Source organism: Thamnophis elegans, chromosome 3 (genome assembly GCF_009769535.1).
Source record: "Thamnophis elegans isolate rThaEle1 chromosome 3, rThaEle1.pri, whole genome shotgun sequence".
Lineage (NCBI taxonomy): Eukaryota > Metazoa > Chordata > Lepidosauria > Squamata > Colubridae > Thamnophis > Thamnophis elegans.
In genome coordinates, this window is record NC_045543.1 from 90,925,957 (window position 1) to 90,946,689 (window position 20,733).

The following is a 20,733-nucleotide window of genomic DNA, read 5'->3' on the forward strand; positions in this document are numbered from 1 at the left end:
TTAATTAAGAAGTACCAATTTCTATAGCTTGGTACCAATTTCTATAGCTTAGACTACTACATAAATTTATGAGTCAGATTTCAATTTGTAATAACTAACATAAAACGCTTAGAAGGATTAAAATGATAATAATAAAGTCATATTTTTCCAGCATTCAGAGGGAGGATATGTGTCCTCTCACAATGTATGATCGCATGATAATATAAAGACATAATAGATCACAGAAAATGTTCATTCTTTGGTAAGGTTTTATGGATACTTTCAGAAAAAGCTTATTAATAAAAGAAGCACAGTTGGAAAAAATATATAAATTAGGAGGAGAATGCATAGAGACACAAGAATCAGAGCAGAGAACAGTAACTAGATAGAGTGGGAAGTAGATAATGAAATATAAATCAATACTATTATATTATATTATATTATATTATATTATATTATATTATATTATATTATATTATATTATATTATATTATATTATATTATAATATTATATTATATTATATTATATTATATTATATTATATTATATTATATTATATTATATTATATTATATTATTATATTATATTATATTATATTATATTATATTATATTATATTATATTATATTATATTATATTATATTATATTATATTATATTATATTATATACATAATATTACCGTATATTGTATATTATATTAATGCACCTATACAAGTATGTTAAAAAATAATCCCCAAAGGTGTGATTTTAAAATAGGATTTGACTCCTACACCAGTGTTTTTCAACCTTTTTTGTGCAAAGGCACACTTTTTTCATGAAAAAAATCACAAGGCACACCACCATTAGAAAATGTTAAAAAAATTTAACTCTGTGCCTATATTGACTATAGGCAGGGTGTTTTTCCCACGGCACACCTTACACTATGTCACGGCACACTAGTGTGCCACGGCACAGTGGTTGAAAAACACTGTCCTACACTATATAATTGGGTCATTTATTGCCACTATTTTGTTTCAGTTGGTTCTTCTTAATAAGTATCCTCTTCCTTTTCCATTATTAGGATTGCTTTTAAGTATAGAATTATTACTTTTTTTCTACTTTAGTTTTTTATCATATGATTAAAGAATAGTCTCTGAACCTTTTGCTTCAATTTGTTTTTAATAAGTAAAAAATAATAATTATAAATGTAGGCCATCAATAGGCAAACAACTTTCTCCTATTTATCTCTTCTAGGTGGATTCTACTTTATTTATTATTGATTAAACTGCATTTATATGCTTTATTTATATATATTTATTAAATTTATATACCAAATATATATTTAGTATTACTTTTAAAAAAATAAATCAAGTTTTTATAAACTGGCTAATCCCATTTAAAGATTTTGTATCTTTTTTGTTAGCTATTTTAAAATAAAAATGTGGAAGATTTTGGACCCAGATTGTTGTGGACAATGTGCTGACTTTATAAGCTACTCGGGGAGTGCTGTAAAGCAGGGTTCCCCAACCCTCAGGTCATGGACCACTAGGAACCAGGCCATGCAAGTCAGTGGTGGGTTTCAAAAAAATTTAGAACCTCTTCCATAGGTGTGGCCTGCTTTGTGGGAGTGGCTTGCCCACCATGTGACCGAGTGGGAGTGGCTTGGCAGTCATGTGACTGGGGGCATGGCCAACTTGTAAAATGTGGTGAAACTCACTTAACAACGTTCTTGCTTAGCAACCAAAATTTTGGCTCAGAAACTCTGGCATTTGAAGCACGCAAGTCTTAAAGCTGTCAAGTTACAAGACCCTTGCACCCCTAACCCTTTAGGAAAATAACCCCCCGGATGTTCAAACTTCACAGCTTTAAGACTTTAAGGTTTAGATAGAGGCAGGCAGGGCAATTGGTGAGCCAGCCAATCAGTGAGCGGCACGCAGGGCAAGCATGGTGTGGATGGGCGGGGAGAGGGAGCTGAAACCGGTTCTAAATGGCACAGTAGATTTGTGGAACCTCTTCTATAGAAGAGATTAGAACTGGCAGGAACTCACCTCTGATGCAAGTGAACAAAACTCCATCCACGCATGTGTGGAATCCAGGTAGCATACAAAACTACACACTCCTGTTCCACTGAAAAACTGCCCTCCATGGAACTGGTCCCTGGCACCAAAAAGGTTGGGGGCTGCTGCCACTGTTCCCTCTAAGGTGCGCGGCTGTGCAGCCACGCACCTTGCAAGAAAACCCCGCGCAGCAGTTTCTATCTGCCGCGCAGAGATTTCTGTAAAGGAAACGTTTTGCAGGTGGCTACAACTGGATCTGGCAGTGCTGTTGCCTGTTGGAGGAGGAGGAGGCGAACCAGCCTGGCACCACCGGCCACCGCCAGCCCCGCCGCTCTTCCCGCCCCCTTCCCAGCCCCACAGTCCAGCAGTCGCAGCAGAAACAGCCCCGGGTCTCCGCTGCCGGTCCCGCATTTTCTGGACGGGGATCCCTTGGAGAGGGGATTCCTTCCTGCGAGACCCCGTCCATAAAATGCGGGGAGCGGCAGCGGAGACCCGGGGCTGTTTCTGTTGCGACCGCTGGACTGTGCGGCTGAGAAGGGGGCGGGAAGAGTGGCGGGGCTGGCGGTGGCCCACGGTGGCAGGCTGGTTCGCCTCCTCCTCCTCCAACAGCACTGCCGGATTTCCGCCCAACGCTGTGGGGGCGCCAGCGGGAGCTTTGGCGGCTTCACCTCAGCTGCAGCGCTGGGCAGCAAATGTGTTGGTGCTGTTGGAGGAGGAGGAGGAGGAGGAGGAGGAGGAGGAGGAGGAGGAGGCGGCAGCAATAGCACCTGAGGACAGGACAAGAAGCAATGGAAACTTGTCAGAAGGAGACTCAAGCTGGAAATAAGGAGAAATCTGACAGTAAGAACAATTAAAATCAATGGAATCTTAATTCATTTGCTACAGGTTTTCAAAAGACAGCCATTTGTCTCAGATGATATAAAGACTCCTGACTTGGACAAGGGGCTGGACTAGAAGACCTCAAGTATCCCTTCTGATTCTATGATTTTAAAAACCACAAGCTTTTTACAGCTCGCTTGCAACTTTACCAAATTTAATTCAGCCATTTCCTTTTGTTATTAAATGGGTATTGCTAGTTCAATGCACATGCGCTCCACTTTTAAGATGCTGAAAAAATCCCCATGACCTGCAACAAAATTCATTCTTCCACTCTTATCTTGCCCTAATTTCTGATAGGTTCCTGAAATATAGATCTATAAAATTTAGTGAAAATATTTCTATCTATTTTAATACAGACTCGTAAAACAGATTGGGACAAATGACATTAGTGCTCTAGGATAATAGCAGGTTTACTCTATTTGGATTTTCAGATAAAAGGTATCTTTTGTGCTAAGTTCTAACAATGTAGTTCTCTAATGTAACTATGAAACAGTCCAAATATATAATTCCCCTCAGGGAGGAATTCTGGGAGTTGAAGTCCACAAGTCTTAAAGCTGTCACGTTTGAAGACCCCTGGGGTTTTTTTTCCCTAAAGGGTTAGGGGTGCAAGGGTCTTGTAACAACAGCTTTAAGACTTGCGTGCTTCAAATGCCAGACTTTCTGAGCCAACATTTTGGTTGCTAAGCAGGAGCGTTGTTAAGTGATACTGATATTATATAACACTTTTAATTAAGCGGGTACCTTGAATAAACATAACTTTGAGTTTCAAATAATACTGATTTTGTTGTTGTCTTAGGTGACATCTGTGAAAAAAATTCAGGTGCTCAGGCATGAAAATATGCCGCTCAAACACTATACTTTTCTGCTCACACTGAAAAAAAATTAGAGGGAACATTGGCTGCTGCTGTAAAGCACTATGGAGTAGCATATATGTCTAAGTGCTATTGTTATTGCTGTTGCTAATGCAAGTAGCTACAAAAATATGCAATTTAACAGGGGGTAAATAACTCATAATTGTTATAAAACACAGGAGGGAGCTACCAAATAAAACACATTTTCCCCATCATCTTTCCTGTGAGTATTGTATCATTCTGAATAATTTATCCAATTTAACAGAAGGCAATTAATGCATTTCCTCTAGGTGTATATATGTGTTTATGTGTGTATAAATATATAACTATAGTTCTTTTTAGCATTGGATTATTTATATGATAGATTTCCATATGAAAAAGTAGTTAGATGACTAACTCAGCATATCATTTTGTAGCAATGTTTTTCTATCATAAAATAGTTTCCTTATATGTTAGTATTATAAACATAATAAACTAGGAATAGGAAACTTACTTCTTTGACAAGTAGCACCCCTGTAACCAGGTGCACACTCACAGATTCCTTCATCTGGAGAACATGATGCTCCATTTTTACAGTAACAGGACAATGAACAGTTTGGACCCCAAAGTCCTTCAGCGCATACACTGTCACAATGTATACCTGCAAACAATCAATATGTACAGTTACTAATAACAATACTAGAAGATCAACAAAACTACCAGAAATAAAATAGTAAATGAAGTATAATGTAAATCTGGAGTTTCAGCTTCCTTGGCCTCCAATAGCCCACTAACGTATCAAGTGAAGTGCTAGACTCTATGGCCCATATGACTATTCCTTTCTATCTAAGGGGAAGCTAGCAAATTTCAAAGCAAATAATGCTCATCTGAGCAAAAAGGAGCATTGATATAGAGATTATTTATTTATATCTGATTATTTATTATGTTTGAAGCCACAACAAGTAAAATTTGGGTCCCTGTGATTAAGCAAAGCTTCTTGTTAAAACACAGGGAAAGAATGAGCTCAAAGTACGGAGAAAGGGGGAGAATAAGAAATAAGAAATCAAAATTATTGGGTGACCAAAATAGATAGTGATGTGCTATTCAGTTGATGCCAATGAATTAGGTTTCAGATCAAGACCGACTACAGTAGTTGAAATTGCTTGTATCTTCAATTTATGAATATGTTGCCTTAAAGCATTATATAATTGCAATGTATTGTGAATATATTATCTTTTGAATAGCTTAAATATCCCAGTTTAATCTATTAGAAGGGCAAAGATTAAATAATTCTAAATATTATTCGTTTATTTAAAATTTATACATTGGGGACACAAAAAATCTAAACAAATAAAGGTTCACTTGATTGTGCAAAACAGGTCAATGGAACTATATTGACTTGTTTTCTTTCACAGTTCATAAGTTCATAACATCATTTGAAGTGTTTGGGAAAACTAAACTTTTTTCCCTTTTTAAAATCATATATTGTATATTATATCTGGAGTTATGCTATCCTGCTAATTTACATCTGTATTTGAAAGGTATTAAAATAGATGTTTGTATTTTTTTATTCTTTCCTTTCCTTTTTTCTTAGTAGAGTAAAGCTAAGAAAAAAAATCTCCTTTCAGCAATCCATATATTAACTCTTATGGGGGTTGGGAACAGAATCTTGTTGGGAAAATATCTTTCTTGGTTAGAATAAAGGAGAATGTAGGTTAAACCTTTTATGACCCAGGTCTTTTTATCAAATTTGCTAGAGAAATAATGACAGAAATAACTGTAGTGGAAAATGCATCACATTGAAATTTGACAAGAACTCAGAAACTAATTTTATACAGGATACTGAACAAGTATAAAGGGGCTATTTTTCCTGATTGAATGAAAATTTGAATGGGCTTTGAATTGACTGTCAAGATATAAAAGAAGTTGTACCATCAACCTCTTGCAAGCTGATTCTTGTCTAGCTAGCTCAGTTTTCTGAATCAAATCACAAAGTAACTTATTTTTCAATAGAGTAGAACAGACATTTTCTACTGGAATTTTAAATTCAGCCACCTTTATTTGCAAATAAATTAAATTTCTTGTTGAATCTATGCTGGCTATCATTAGATCCACTGAAAATTGTGCAAACATCATACCTTAAAAATTTGACTGTGCTGGTACATTTTAAAAATATTAAACTTGGATGTAGAAATTAATGTACATAAGTTTGAAATAAGCAATTTAAGAGAATATTTTTCTACTGGGAGTAAACAAGGATTAAAAAAGAGAGATTTATTTTAGAAATTATTTTCTCGCTTTTTATGTTTTCATTCATTGTGTTTCATCCAATGTAAATATTCTCTTATTACCCATATCCCAAAATAAATCACTATTAAACTTAACCAAATTTATTTTAGAGTAGATAGGTAGGACTTTCTGTTAATAAGTTAAATAATTTATTTTGGTTACCGCATAATATGATATGAATACATTATAAGTACATTATTTGTTAGTTTAATAATCTATAGAAATAAGATAAATTAAACTGAAATAGCATTTATGATTACACTTGTTTCTAATCCCAAATTACCATTTAGCAAAATAAATATCATCTACAGATAGCTTTAAATTTGTGTGTTCTTCTTTTCTCCTTCTGTGGCCCAACAGTGAGGAGGAGACTGGGAACCCCTCTTTTTATTTTGTCTGAAATCTAAACTGTGCAATATCCTTCCCTCAGGAGTGGGCTGAGAATGGAGATTTTGCAGTATTCTTCCCCCAGGAGTGGGGTGGGAAGGGATATTTTGCAATATCCTTTCCCCAGGAGTGGGGTGGGAATGAAGATTTTGCAGTATCCTTCCCCCAGGAGTGGGGTGGGAATGAAGATTTTGCAGTATCCTTCCCCCAAGAGTGGGGTGAGAATGGAGATTTTGCAATATACTTCCCCCAGGAGTGGGGTGGAAATGAAGATTTTGCAGTATTCTTCCCCCAGGAGTGGGGTGGGAAGGGAGATTTTGCAATATCCTTCCCCCAGGAGTGGGGTGCAAAAGGAGATTTTGCAATATCCTTCCCCCAGGAGTGGGGTGGGAATGAAGATTTTGCAGTATCCTTCCCCCAAGAGTGGGGTGAGAATGGAGATTTTGCAATATCCTTCCCCCAGGAGTGGGGTGGGATGGAGATTTTGCAATATCCTTTCCCCAGGTGTCGGGTGCGAATCGAGATTTTGCAATATTCCTCCCTCAGGAGTGGGGAGGGAATGGGGATTTTGCTTTATACTTCCCCTGCCATGCCCACCAAGCCACACCCACAGAACGGTAGTAAAAAAAATGAATTTCACCACTGGTATAATATGACTATATCTGACTGCAATGAAAATATATTATTTTTGTACACATCCAGAGCAATTCCCTGATGAATTCTGTTCTTACACATGTCTTTATTAATACATGTATTTAACTAAACACTGCTAAAATAATTAGGAACACAAACAGGGAAAGGAACATATTTGTCCACATTCTTTTTTTGAAGGCCACATGTCAGCAAGCAACTCTGCCTTAATGTTTAGATATTTCAACCCCTAGATGACTGCATGAGTACTTGGCATAGAAAGCTTTTACACTAAAAATGACACAGATGCTTTTTTATAGAAACTTTGAATATTTAAAATACATTTTCTAAAACAAAAGAATTATTAGCAAATAAGTCCATTAATTTCATTCCTGTTGAACAGATCGGTCAGGAAATGTTTTGCCAAGAGAATGAACAAAGACCTCTTTTATGGCCTTTGCAAGTTGCTAGGCAATAGGAAAATGGTTGTGATAAATTTCAGCTAAGCAGCTCTGAAGAAATCCTCGAACTCAGAGAACTATGCCAAGAGCTTCACTTCTAAATTAGCATTCCTGTAGCACACACAATGGTGTGAATGAAGGGAATGATTACTTGGATAATATTATTTATTCCACTATAAAAATTTGTAGTCTACATGTAGTCTATATTAAAAAAAACTTTTTCATATATTTTAGCAATAATAGGACTATGCAACATTGTGGTAACATTGACATGTGGAAAATCTAATCTCTGTACTGTGTTGTTGGCATCCAGTGAATGATCCATACTTACAGCTGCTGGAGTGCACATTAAATGATATTTTATATATTTGCTCATGTTTCAAAGGTACAAACAAGTCAAAGCAAGGCCCTCTTCACAAGCAGTAAATACTGGAGATTGTGCAATACTTCAGATTCAAAAGCAAAAATATCCTCTGCATTGTGCAGGATTGCAAATGTGGCATCTGTCTACACTTCCTTGAACCAAACATTCTTTCCCAGGACTACAGGAAGAGCCTACACTAAAACAATAGACAAATATATGTTTTTCTAAAGCAAACTCTGAAAATAATTGCCCTGTCAAAAGGAGTAGAAATTTTAAAATTAGAATAAAACCTATATCGAGTTCCTTGAACTACAAGGCAATCAAACTGGTCAGTCCTAGAGGAAATCAACCCTGACTGCTCTTTAAGAGGTCAGATCCTGAAGATGAAACTCAAATACTTTGGCTACCTAATGAGAAGGAAGGACTCACTGGAGAAGAGCCTAATGCTGGGAAAGATTGAGGGCAAAAGAAGAAGGAGACAACAGAGAATCAGATGGCTGGATGGAGTCACTGAAACAGTAGGCGTACGCTTAAATGGGCTCCAGAGGATGGTAGAGGAAAGAAGGCCTGGAGGAATGTTGTCCATGGAGTTGCAATGGGTTGGACATGACTTTGCAACTAACAACAAATATTGAGTTTGATAGATTGACCCATCCCTACCCATGATTGTTGATCCTAGCAAAGGAAAAAAAAAAAACACTTAAGACTAGGATTGGGGCTGTTACATTGAAATGTTGAAATTTCCATCATGTCCTATTTATCCATACTATACTATATTATAATTAGATTTTGATTGTACTTTTGGCAAAATCAAAACCCTACTCTTAACAGGAAATTCCCCATATAGCATGGGTATACTAAGGCTAAAAACCTAGCCATCAGTTTAGCTATAAAGATATTTACATTAAAAAGATTGTGTAAATGTCTTCATTGAACAAAGCCATGATTGTCAATATCTACGAACCGTTCTTCATAGCATATTAATATAATAATAAAAACCGTGATAATAGAATATTGAATGAAATGTTAAGAGGAATAAATAATAAAGATTATAAATTCATTAACGAAATGAAATAAAAAATAACGTGTGTCTGTGAAACTAAGAAAAAGGCAAAGGATATTGTAAGCTGATATTGTGTAGTGGAATTGAGGAATACATGCAGAGAAGTAAAGGGTAGATTAAATCATGAATGGAGACAAATAATACATAACAGAAAATTTGAAACTATGTTGTTCAATATTGTTTCATATGCATATGAAAGTTAAGAATACATAGCTCATTATAATTGTATGTGCCCTGTTGATTAATGATAATATGACAGAGATGAGCTTTGGTGAAATTGTCCAACATTCTGAATGAATATTATTTGAGGGAAAATGATTCGGGAAAATGATAGGAACAGATTGATGGGAACAAGAAGAGAGTGAGCTGAAAAAGTGATCGGGCCTTGAGAAAACTCAAGAGTAAATGAGCATGTTGTTCAGTGAGTATCTTCTTAGTAAAATGTCAGTTTGTTTCATTTATATCGTTTACATTTATATGTGAGAAAATGAAAGTAAATATAGAAACATATTTAATTTTATGGTTTTTTGATGAAAAATTGAGAATTACTAAAAGATATGTGAATGATAAATCTTTGACTGTGGAACTGGTCATATTTTGTTAGTGTCAAGAGAGGATATTTGGAAGTGAACATGAAATAAAAGGCAAGACAAAAGAAAGCAGAATGAAAGTAGAACAGGAGTCAAAGTATGCAAAGATATTTGAAAATAGCGAAATTTCTTAATAGTATAATTAAAAAGCATACAGAAAGAAGATTTCTGGTGTGAAATACATCAGTGAGTGAAGTTACAGTAATGAGAAGTATGAAAAAATATTTCTAGGTTGAGTGAATGGTGAGATGAAAAAAGCTATGGATGAGCAATAAAAGAGAATGATTACTGGAATTAAATTAAGTAAAAGTTATAGTATACAGATAAATATTTGCAAAGAAACACTTAAAAATAAAAGAAAGAAGAAAAAGAATGGTTTTGGTTTAAATTTTGGAAATGGATAAAGAAGACTAATGAACGAAATTGAAAGAAAACACAACGGAATAGATTAGGATTAAACTGGAGACAAAAGGTTGGGAAGGAGTATTTCAGAGATTTATAAGGAAGTGGTAATAATATCTTGAATATCAGAATTGAAAGAAATGCTATCAATGTTAGTGTCCAAGAAAAAAATGGATGAAAAGAAAGACATCTATGTTTGAATATGCATCTGACAATTGTAAGAATGCTTTCATTGTCCTGTTTACTGAAGTATAGCTGGCAAGAATGGATTAAAAGTCTAGTGAGGAATACATTTTAAATTTCGTTAATTTAAGTGTCTGGTAAAAATTGGTCTGGTTCAAATATTTCTAATTAAAAAGGAATAGCAATAGCAATAGCAATAGCAGTTAGACTTATATACCGCTTCATAGGGCTTTCAGCCCTCTCTAAGCGGTTTACAGAGTCAGCATATCACCCCCACAGTCTGGGTCCTCATTTTACCTACCTCGGAAGGATGGAAGGCTGAGTCAACCCTGAGCCGGTAAGATTTGAACCGCCGAAATGCAGATAACAGTCAGCTGAAATGGCCTGCAGTACAGCACTGCGTCACCTTGGCTCTTGCAGCCAAGGTGCAAGAATAAGAACTGACAATGTCAATTGTAATACAATTGGTTTTTTTTAAATCTTAGAGCTGCATTCCAAATTTAAAGAAGTTTGTAATCCAAAGGATTGATCTAAATTTCTCATTATCCTGGGAAATGGAATCAAAGTCACTTTGCGTAGTGATGGACACTGAATAAAATCTGAAATATAGCTGTCATGGATAACAAGTATTACAAATCCTTACATTTTGGGCTGTTACTGTATTATCAGATTGTACTGTAATAAGTGCAAAATATTCTATTAAGACATCTTTATACATTTTATGGTCTGCTATCTGTAGTTGTGAACAGTTGGTTTTGGAGTGTTTTTATTTTATTTCTTAAGTACAGTATATGTTCTAAATAAATAAATACAGTCTACTTGGATTGAAATATTGAGAAAAATAAAGAATCATCTCAGTAATATCTAGATGTATAACATGATACAAACAAGATAACTTTGCTGGTACTGGATGTTTCAAAAGCACTCTTGCCCAAAGACAAATAGCACTATAGTCAAACATAACACTTATTCTGGCATGTGTGAATGTGAACTATGAAAGATGAAGATGCGCTTTAAAATAGCTGTATCTCAAATTTGTGGTGTTGTGTGATTTTTAGAACACAGTAAGAACTTTTTATTAAATTAGGAAAGAGAAATAAAGAAAAACATCTATTCACGTGAACAAAATAATGAAATGCCACATTTGCATTAATTAAGAAAGCCAGTAAATGGAAAGCATATTTTCAGAAACAGCTCTATAGGGTACTGTCAGATTACAGAAGAATTGCCAAGATTAACTTTGTAGATGTAACACTGATATTTTTTTCTGCTAGCATCAGAGTTGTAGTTGTGATAAAGTTGAGTGTGTGAGCCATTTTTTTTGTATCTTCTTAATTAAATCAATATATGTACTGTAATTCTAGTAATTTTTGCTGTGAAGATGGTGATAGAAATATATTTTAAAATACTTGCTAATAAAAATAGAGTGGTGCAGTTTTAGTAACATGGTATAATATGAAACTTAAAAGTCTAGAATAAACAACTTTAGGATAGATCTAAGAATCACAATTTGGAAGCAACCCTATTACAATAGCTATAATATAACATTTGACCATATGAGACTACTATGTTTTTTTTAGAGATTGGCTGATTAATCTGAGTTTTCTTTCTGATCAAATTGCCATACCTTTCTAGTTTGACAGTACCAGAGGCATAATCCCAGAATACAATATAACAGGCTGGAGACTGGAGAATGCAATGACATTTTTAATTAGGGTTTCCAGGTTGTACTAAGATGGATGTCCTTGGAACACAAACAATACCCTTGCCTGTCCATGAAGATTCTCCATGTATTTTTTGTTGGTTTGACATCCCATGTTTTACTGCCCATCCAAACTATTTTGCAGTCTGAACAAGTTGGTTGGGGGAATCCGAGTTGGCAGACAGTCGTTAGAAGGTGCCAGCCCCTAAAATTCCTAGGGATATTGCCACACCAACTTCCAGTTTCTTCCCCAAAGTGCATGACAATATGCTGATGAAGATTGTCAATCATCCAGTACCACTGTCTAAAAAATTGAGTCATGGCAACTGGACTTATATTTTGTTGGTTTGAAATGTTGGGCAACAAAATGTCTCAAAGCAGAAAAAAACAAGTTCAGTTGCCATGACTCAATTTTTAGATAGTGCTACTTGGATGATTGACAATCTTCTGACAATACTCTACCAGTATATTTTTAATATTTTGGATTTTTACAAGAATGGAAGCAATGAAATTTCAAAACTCCAGCCACTGCAGTATGCAGTAGTCTATTAATATATATGTTCATGTGTATTCTATTCAGAAAAATAGGAAGTAATTTACTGCACTTTGTATATGCCTTTTAAATATTACATTGTTGCAAAGAAAATAAGTATTGTGTAAGAGTTATGTTATGGAGAAAATTTAGATTTTTAAAGCTAGGAGTTGAAAGCAACTTGATGGCACACAATCAATCAATGGGATTCTGTCATGAAAGGTTAAAGGCCTACAATTATTTAGATAAAATTATTCCATTCCAGAGAATTACTCTATGTCTATTTTCTGAGAAAGGTTTATGCAATTAATCTGAATTGCACCACATATATTTGGACTCATTGTGATTAAAATAGAATATATCCTAAAACTTTCATATATTGATCAAAATGCTATTAATTTACCCAAGGTTGGCTAAGCTGAATCAAAATTTGGATGGCACTGTCCTATTGTTACAACAATGTCAAATTTACCTGACCATCCTGGGAGGCAACGGCAATAACCTGTTACTGGGTGACATCCATCTGCATGACTACAATCACACCGCTCTGAACAGTCCAGGCCATACATGCCATCCTGCCAGGAAGAACATGAAATGATATTAAATTTATTTTAGTGCAGTTAACATGCAAGCCTTATATTATTGACCTAATAAGAGATTTGATTTGTGAATGAAACATATTTCTCCTGTGTTCTACATTATTTATACTTCAAGGTGAGTGTAGGAAGACGTGGAAAAATTGCTTCAAACTGAAACATCAAAGAACAAATTTAAAATGCCAACATGATGATGGACTAAGGATAAATCAAAGTCTGCACCCTGAAGATGTGTCCTATAAAAGGGATGGGATAACATCCTTGTGCCATAGTTAATGGACTATATGGATTAGAGCTGAGGTGGCACAGTGGTTAGAGTGCAGTACTGCAGGCTACTTCAGCTGACTGCTAGCTACAGTTCAGCAGTTCAAATCTCACTGGCTCAAGGTTGACTCAGTCTTCCATCCTTCCGAGCTAGGTAAAATGAGGACCCAGATTGTTGGGGGCAATATGTTGATTCTATAAACCGTTTAGACTGGGCTGTAAAGCACTATGAAGCAATATATAAGTGCTATTGCTATTAACTATTATTTTTCATACTACAATACCTCTGATGATATAGACATGTTTTATTTAAAAATACAACATATAATATTGTAATATTCAATACATTTATCAAGGCATTATATTATTGCAATCTCCAAATCAAGCTTTCAGTGGAGTCTGCTTTATTACCTGACAGGGGTATTCACATTTTTCTCCTCTCCAACCTGGAGCACATGTGCAGGTTCCATCCAGAATATTACATGCTCCTCCATTAAGGCATTGACATGTTAAATTACAGCCAAGACCCCATCTCCCACTAGGACAATTTATAGAGCAGTCCACTCCATGCCAACCTGACACAGTAAAAAGGAAAATGCCTCTTTTTAGTATAGAGTTCTAAGACCTTACTTCATAAGAACAACTGATAGCTGATAAGCACCTTTTCAGGCTTTGAACAGGAAGCTATTTTTACATATATCATTCACTTGCCAGAATTATAAGAGGATGGCTGTGTTAGTCTATGGCAGCAAAAAAACCAAAAACAAAACAGGAGTCAAACACCATCTTTTCCATCTAGCCATTGTTATTACAAGACATAAGATTTTGTGAGCTGCAATTCACTACATAGTTGCAACTAACTTCACAACATGTAGTTATTGATACAAAGTCTTTAGATCTACAAATGTCACCAAGCAATTTGAGGCAACAAAAAGAAAAATGCAAAGGGAAGAAAGGAAATAGAATAACTGCTATGCACAAGAAAAATATATGCAAGGATGATGCAAATACTATCAACTATATCAAGAGAGAGTTAATTGCAAAATAAGTAGCCAAAGAAAGTAAGGAATAAATATGATTAAAAATCAGAGAAAACACACTGGGATATTGACAGATATTTTTTTAAAAAAAACATTTTGGTGTGATCAAGAGGAAGGAACCTGGAGTGGAGTGAATAGAATTAAAATGTGAAAGTTAATTCTGAGAGTGCTGGAAGTAGCAGCATGGTGTGATTTATGTCATTCTTTTAAAAGTATTTAATATGTTTTATTAAAATGTTTAGTATGATTTTCATAGTACAAAAATGTAAATTAGATCACTTACCAACTTTGCAGACACAAGAACCATCCACTGGGGAACAAAGAGCCTCATTTTTGCAGTTACATATAGATGAACAGTTTATTCCATATGTTCCAACAGGACAAGGAATAGAACAATCAGAACCCTAGAACGCATTTGACAAAAGATAAAAAAAATGCAATGTTAAAGAACATGATTTAATTAGATTGTAAAATAAAAAGATAACCTTATCAGTGTGATGATGTTACCTAGTTGGGTAATGAAACATCTGCATGATGATGATATTTAGTTGAAATAACAATAGCACTTAGACTTATATACCACTTCATAGTACTTTTACAGCCCTCTCTAAGTAGTTTACAGAGTCAGCATATTGCTCCCAACAATCTGGGTCCTCATTTTACCCACCTTAAAAGGATGGAAGGTTGAGTCAACCTTGAGCCTGGTTAGATTCGATATGCCAAACTGCTGGCAGCCGGTGATCAGCAGAAGTGGCTTGCAGTACTGTACTCTAACCACTGCAGCAGTGCAGCTCTTAAATAAAGTAATAAATTTACACACCTTGAAAGGATGGAAGGCTGAGTCAACCTTGAGTCGGTGAGATTTGAACTGCAGCTAGCAGTCAGCTGAAGTAGCCTGCAGTACTGCACTCTAACCTCTATGCCACCTCGGCTCTTAGGTGCAAGCAACCACCTTCAAGGCTCAGAGAACATCAAGAATTCCACAGTTATTGGAATATTAAAGAAGAACAAAAGACCAAGATGGCTCCCATCATTCTCCTCTACAGCAGTGGAATTGACAAACTTAGGATGGACCAGAACTTTGAAATAACTGTATAGCTAATTCTAACTTTGGAACTGGACATCATGGAAAGCTGGGAATTTGAAGAACTATGTGAAATTATAAAAAATATATATGCATAAATCCTTAAAATCAAGCCTAAATAGAATTCTGAACCCAGAGAAACAGATATCTAAAGAAGAATTCAAAGAAGAAGGGGGGCAAGGGGGGCAAGATAATGAAGGAGTAGAAACGGAGGGAAATAAAAGGCAGACAAAAGAGATTAAGGTTGTTAGTGGCAAATGGGAAATTGAAGGGGGAGGTTTTGCCCCAACAAAGAGAAATAAAAAACATCCTTTTGGTGGTGACCAGGGGAAAGTTGTGGAGAGTGGATGTGCCTAAGCAAAGAGAAGGGAGAGGGCAGGAGCAGAGAAGTGGGACAAAAGACTTACTAGGAAAAAAATCAGACAACCAGAAATTTTTATGTGGGAGAATATAAAACTAAGATAAGGGTTTTATTTCTAAATATGACAATAAAATGGAATTGCTGATTGATTGAATGTAATAATGGAAAGATAATTAAGCAAAGGTTGAAATATAACGAATATGGACAAATATGATATTGGTATTGATATGGGGAGGTTGTGAAAAACATAACAATAAAATGGAGTTGCTAACTGGTTGACTATAATAATGGAAAGATAACTAAACAAAGCCCAAAATATATGGAATGTTGATAAATATGAAACTGACATGGGGAGGTTGTAAAGCAGAGGTTTGCCATTCACTTTTATACATGATACATGGCAAATTGACTGGAAACGACAACTAAGGATGGGTTAAAATATATGAAACATGGATATACATAGAACTTTTAAAATGATGAAATAAAGCGAGATGTTTACCGTTTGTTATTCTATACAATAGATTAAGGGAATTGAAATGAATATTGAACAGCGAAGTTTGCCTTTCATAGACAACAAAAGGTAATCTAATCCAAGACATGGAAAAATTGGAGAGGGAATATGAAATACACTTATAATGGGAAACTATTGAGATTTAAAGGCAGAATCACAAATTGGGGGTACATAAGGATGTATAATTATATAAAGATAAAGATGAGAATAGCTGGGAATTGTAACCAGAACTATATCTCAACCAAAATTAGGCTGGGGGGTGGATTAATGACTATATATGTATACTTTTTTGTTCTATTTTTCTTTTTTTTAAAGGAGGAGACTATATGTTTAAAATTAAATATGTATATTGAAAAGGAACTATAAATACCATCAACATAAAGTGTATTTCAGCTTGCTCAGAAGCTGAAATACACCAAGCAAATGAGATGAAGAGTGGGAAGAAAAGGAGAGAGGTAAGGGAAAGAGAAAGGGATAGGAGAGAGGGTAGGAGGGGGGAAGAGGAGGAGAGAAATGAGGAGTGGAAAGAGGAGTAGGAAAAAGGAAGGGGAAGTAGGGAAGGGAAGGAGGACAGAAAGAAGAAAGGAGGTAGAGAGGGGGATGAGAGAGGGAGAAGAAAGTGAATACACAAATATAGTATATGGAGAGCAGAAGAGCCAATAATTGCTTTTTTTTTCTTTTTCTTTTGGAAAGTTGATGGTAAGATTAATTGATGTAAACATTTAATAATACAATGCGATGTTGGCTATGTAATAATATACATGTGTTTATATGTTATGAAAATAAAAAATAAAAAACTTTATGGGGAAAAAAAGAATTCCACAGTTCAACTCTGAGCTCCACATATTCTCTTTTTTGAAACAAAGTTGTCTTATTTGCATCCCTGCGTATTTTGAAGCACCTCTTCTGATGGAATGTCAGAATCCCAATAGGGACTATGGAAGTTGCTTCTATCTTCAAAGGCAGACAACCAATGAAATAACAATCAGAGCCAGTTACCTTAAATCCTGGAGCACACGTGCATTTTCCAGTCACACTGTCACAGTCAGCACCATTTTGGCAACTGCAGATTTGTTGACAAGATTCACCAAAGAATCCTGGGGAACAGCTTTCATTGCAAGAGAGACCAGACCAGCCAGGCTTGCAAAAGCACACTCCAGACATTGGGTGGCAGCTGCCAAAAACGAATGCATGGATAAAGCATTTGGAAAGAATATGATACCAAGAGCCCAATGAAGAAAAATGGACACATTATACAAAGGATTTCACACAAAGAAGTTATTTAGAAAAATGCCCTCACTTGGGTACAGGGAGTGGGTGGAATTAGAGGACCATGTGGTCTAATATTAATTTACTGCAGCATTAATACTGTGCTACTAATAATAGCATCTACATATTTTATGATTTAAAACAAAACCAGTGCTGAGAAAATCTACCACTTTGATATAATTATAAATGCATTTATAATTAAGTTTTCAGATGAAATACGACAGGTATTAGCCACATATGTACAGGAAATCCTCAATTTATGATGACAATTGAGCCAAAAATTAATGTTGCTAAGTGGAACAGTTGTTAAGTGAATTTACCCTATTTTCCTGCCATAGTCATTAAGTGAATCATTGCATTTGTTAAGTTAGTAACATGGTTGTTAGGTGAATGGCTTCCACATTGACTTTGCTTGTCAGAAGGTTTCAAAAGCTGATCACATGACCCCGGGACACTGCAACCGTCATAAATATGAACCAGTTGCCAAAGATCTGAATTTTGATCATGTCACCATGCTGCAACAATTGTAAGTGTGAAAAAATGGTCATAATTCACTTTTTTCAGTGCCATTGTAACTTTGAATGGTCACTAACTGAACTATTGTAAATCAAGGACTAGTTATAGCCTATAAAATCAAATGTAAACTCATTGATTCAATATTTCATTACCTTGGAATTGTAGAAATAAACAAAATAGGCTACCATGAAGATTAGGAACATACTTTTGAATTCTGATAGTTTAAAATAATAACAAAAATGAACCCCTATTGAAATACATTATTAGATTATCTTCATGTTTCCTCAATACTCAGGAAAATCAGTTAAATGCATGTATGTATTTCTATCCATCTTTCTTTGAAACAACAATTATAGAACTCCCTTGTCCATGTTTTCCCCTCAAAAATCCATGAAGTTGATTAGACTGAGGAATGTGAGTAGCCTGAAGTTTCTCAGGACACTTCCAAAGTTAAGGATGGATTTCAAACTAGGTTTCCTCACCCTGGGCCAACCCTTTATTGACTATAGCATACAGTAGATTTCTTAAGAAAAATAGTAGCTTCAAGGAATGTACTCTTGTCAAGACTGCAAAAAACAAGATTTAATCACCCCTTTTATGCTAGCTGCAACCTTGTAACTATTCCCCAGAATTTATTCGTTTTCTATAAAATCTAAACCAAATTCTAATTAACAGATACATAATTTGACCTTGCATGAACCTATGAGCTTTCATCTAAATTCCGGTATGTGTTTAGTGTGCAAGTGTTATATATTTTTACTTAGAAGCCGTGCCAAATTGCTTACAGGGGAAAGGTCAAGGGCAGTCTTACAGCCTTCAAGAATGTTGATATTTTAGCTTCCATACCTGGTGTCGGGCCATCTGTTCCTACCTGAAAACAGCAGTTTTATTCAATGCGCAACCACACAGCTGTTATTTTGCAACAAATGGAACCATCAGCTGTGCTAAAATATATGTGCCAAGACAGTAAACACAAGGACAGTTCTGTGGTCCTCTGGCAGGAAAAGCACTTAGCTTAACTCTCACCAAAGGGAAGCCTTAATATCCAGATCAATTATATTTACAATAGGCAGCCTGTTTAAAGATGACTGATCACTGATTGAAGTAATATTCCCTAAGGCATTCTGAAAGGGGGGGAAATGTATTCAAGTCAAGACATATTAAATGAACGATGACAGAAGAGTGTCTTTTCTGTGTTTTTTTTTTCAATGCCTCTTTTCAATGCCCCTTACTCATTTTGCCAGTGTAATTCCTTACAGCGAGCTGTTCTTTATCCCTATTATTGAACTGCAGTCAATCTATCCCTAAGATATCACTTTTCTTATGAAAGAAACACATCTGTTTGTTTGTAAAATATGTTTTCAAACAAATATATAGAAAATGGTTTCTCTTATTAGTCTATGTATTAAATGTATAGAAGAAAAGGGCAAATTGTAATTTATTACTGTTGTTATTATTAAAAATGCATTTATCTTAACTGTCATAGTGGCCTCGTGCCATATTAGACACACATTATGCTAACCCAATGAAGCAATCTGACTCCCAAAATCTTCATCTAATCTCAGTTGGGAAATGTTGCTCTTGTTCATATTTTGTAGAAAAGTTATAGCTCTAATAATTAGTACATGTTGACAAAGTGTATTTTGGGTTCCAGTCAGAAATTTAAGGAAATTCTAACTACTAGTTGGCACGATAATACTGCATAGAATAGGATTTTGCCACTCATCTCTTTTTAATCATGTTCTAACCCAGAAGAACTCAACTGGGTCAAGGCCAGATATTTCCCAAGCACCACTTCAACATAAGAGATGATGTCACTGACCCAGGAGTAAAACCTATGTGTCACTTGGGTAAATGTTACATTGCTCCCAGGCAGAAGTGCTTGGAAGGACTCTTTCCTGGAGCCAGCACTTAAAGGTGCTTTTAACAGGGAATTGGCTCCTAAGGAGCTTGATTCAGTCACCCTTTATCTTCTCTCTCTGAAGAAAAAAGCAGAGGATGCTTGGAAGTGCTTTTAAAAGTGGCTCACATGGGCTTCAGAATCAGGCTTTTTATTCTTAATCATTTTTTATTTTGGCTTTAAAAATAAGGAAAACATCTGTATTATTTTAGATTAATGAGACGTTATATGGTAACCCCTGACAATACTTTGGAAATAAATAATAATGAATTATTGTACTTCAGGAAGTTATTTTAGCTCTGGTAACCATGGGCAACATCATAACATAAAACCAATAAAGAAACAGAAAGTGTAATCATTTTAGAATACTGTTTTCTACCTCATTTTTTCTTCATGTTGTGGGTGTGAGAGAGAGGGAGAGAGAGTAATGAAATCCACATACAATGGAACTGACGCCAAATCTCATTAATATTTGTATACCTATTCTCCTGGTATACGATAAATACGTGGTGCACACATACACTGATTGAGTTCAAAATTATAAATCATAATCCATGATTAAATATAGGAAATTAAATTACTTGAATGCTTTTGGGGTAGTTATTTTAACTGGCAGTGCTTAGGTTGCATAGAGTTTGAAGAATGATATAAATACATAACTCTTTTTAGAATAAATCTTGGGAAATTAGATTACGTGAAAATGAAAGTGAATCTATATTTAATCAGCAATTATTGATAGAGAAATGTGAAATGCACAGACTGTCAGGGCATTAGTGTTTACATTTCCCCAGGTATAGCCACAATACATTCATGCTGATCAGATTTTTGGAAGATTTTCACATCCTAAACCTAATATTAGTGTGTT

The 20,733-nt window shown here is 35.2% G+C and overlaps 1 protein-coding gene across 1 annotated transcript in view; it reads right to left on the minus strand.

Moving 5' to 3' along the window:
• Positions 1-20,733, minus strand: part of MEGF10 (multiple EGF like domains 10) — an 82,842-nt gene that overhangs the window by 20,782 nt on the left and 41,327 nt on the right. The window contains exons 9-13 of the mRNA XM_032214117.1: positions 17,183-17,357; positions 14,511-14,631; positions 13,599-13,762; positions 12,800-12,902; positions 4,239-4,385 (exon numbers count right to left, since the gene is read on the minus strand). Coding sequence (XP_032070008.1) covers positions 4,239-4,385; positions 12,800-12,902; positions 13,599-13,762; positions 14,511-14,631; positions 17,183-17,357 — 710 coding nt within the window. The remainder of the gene's footprint in view (positions 1-4,238; positions 4,386-12,799; positions 12,903-13,598; positions 13,763-14,510; positions 14,632-17,182; positions 17,358-20,733) is intronic.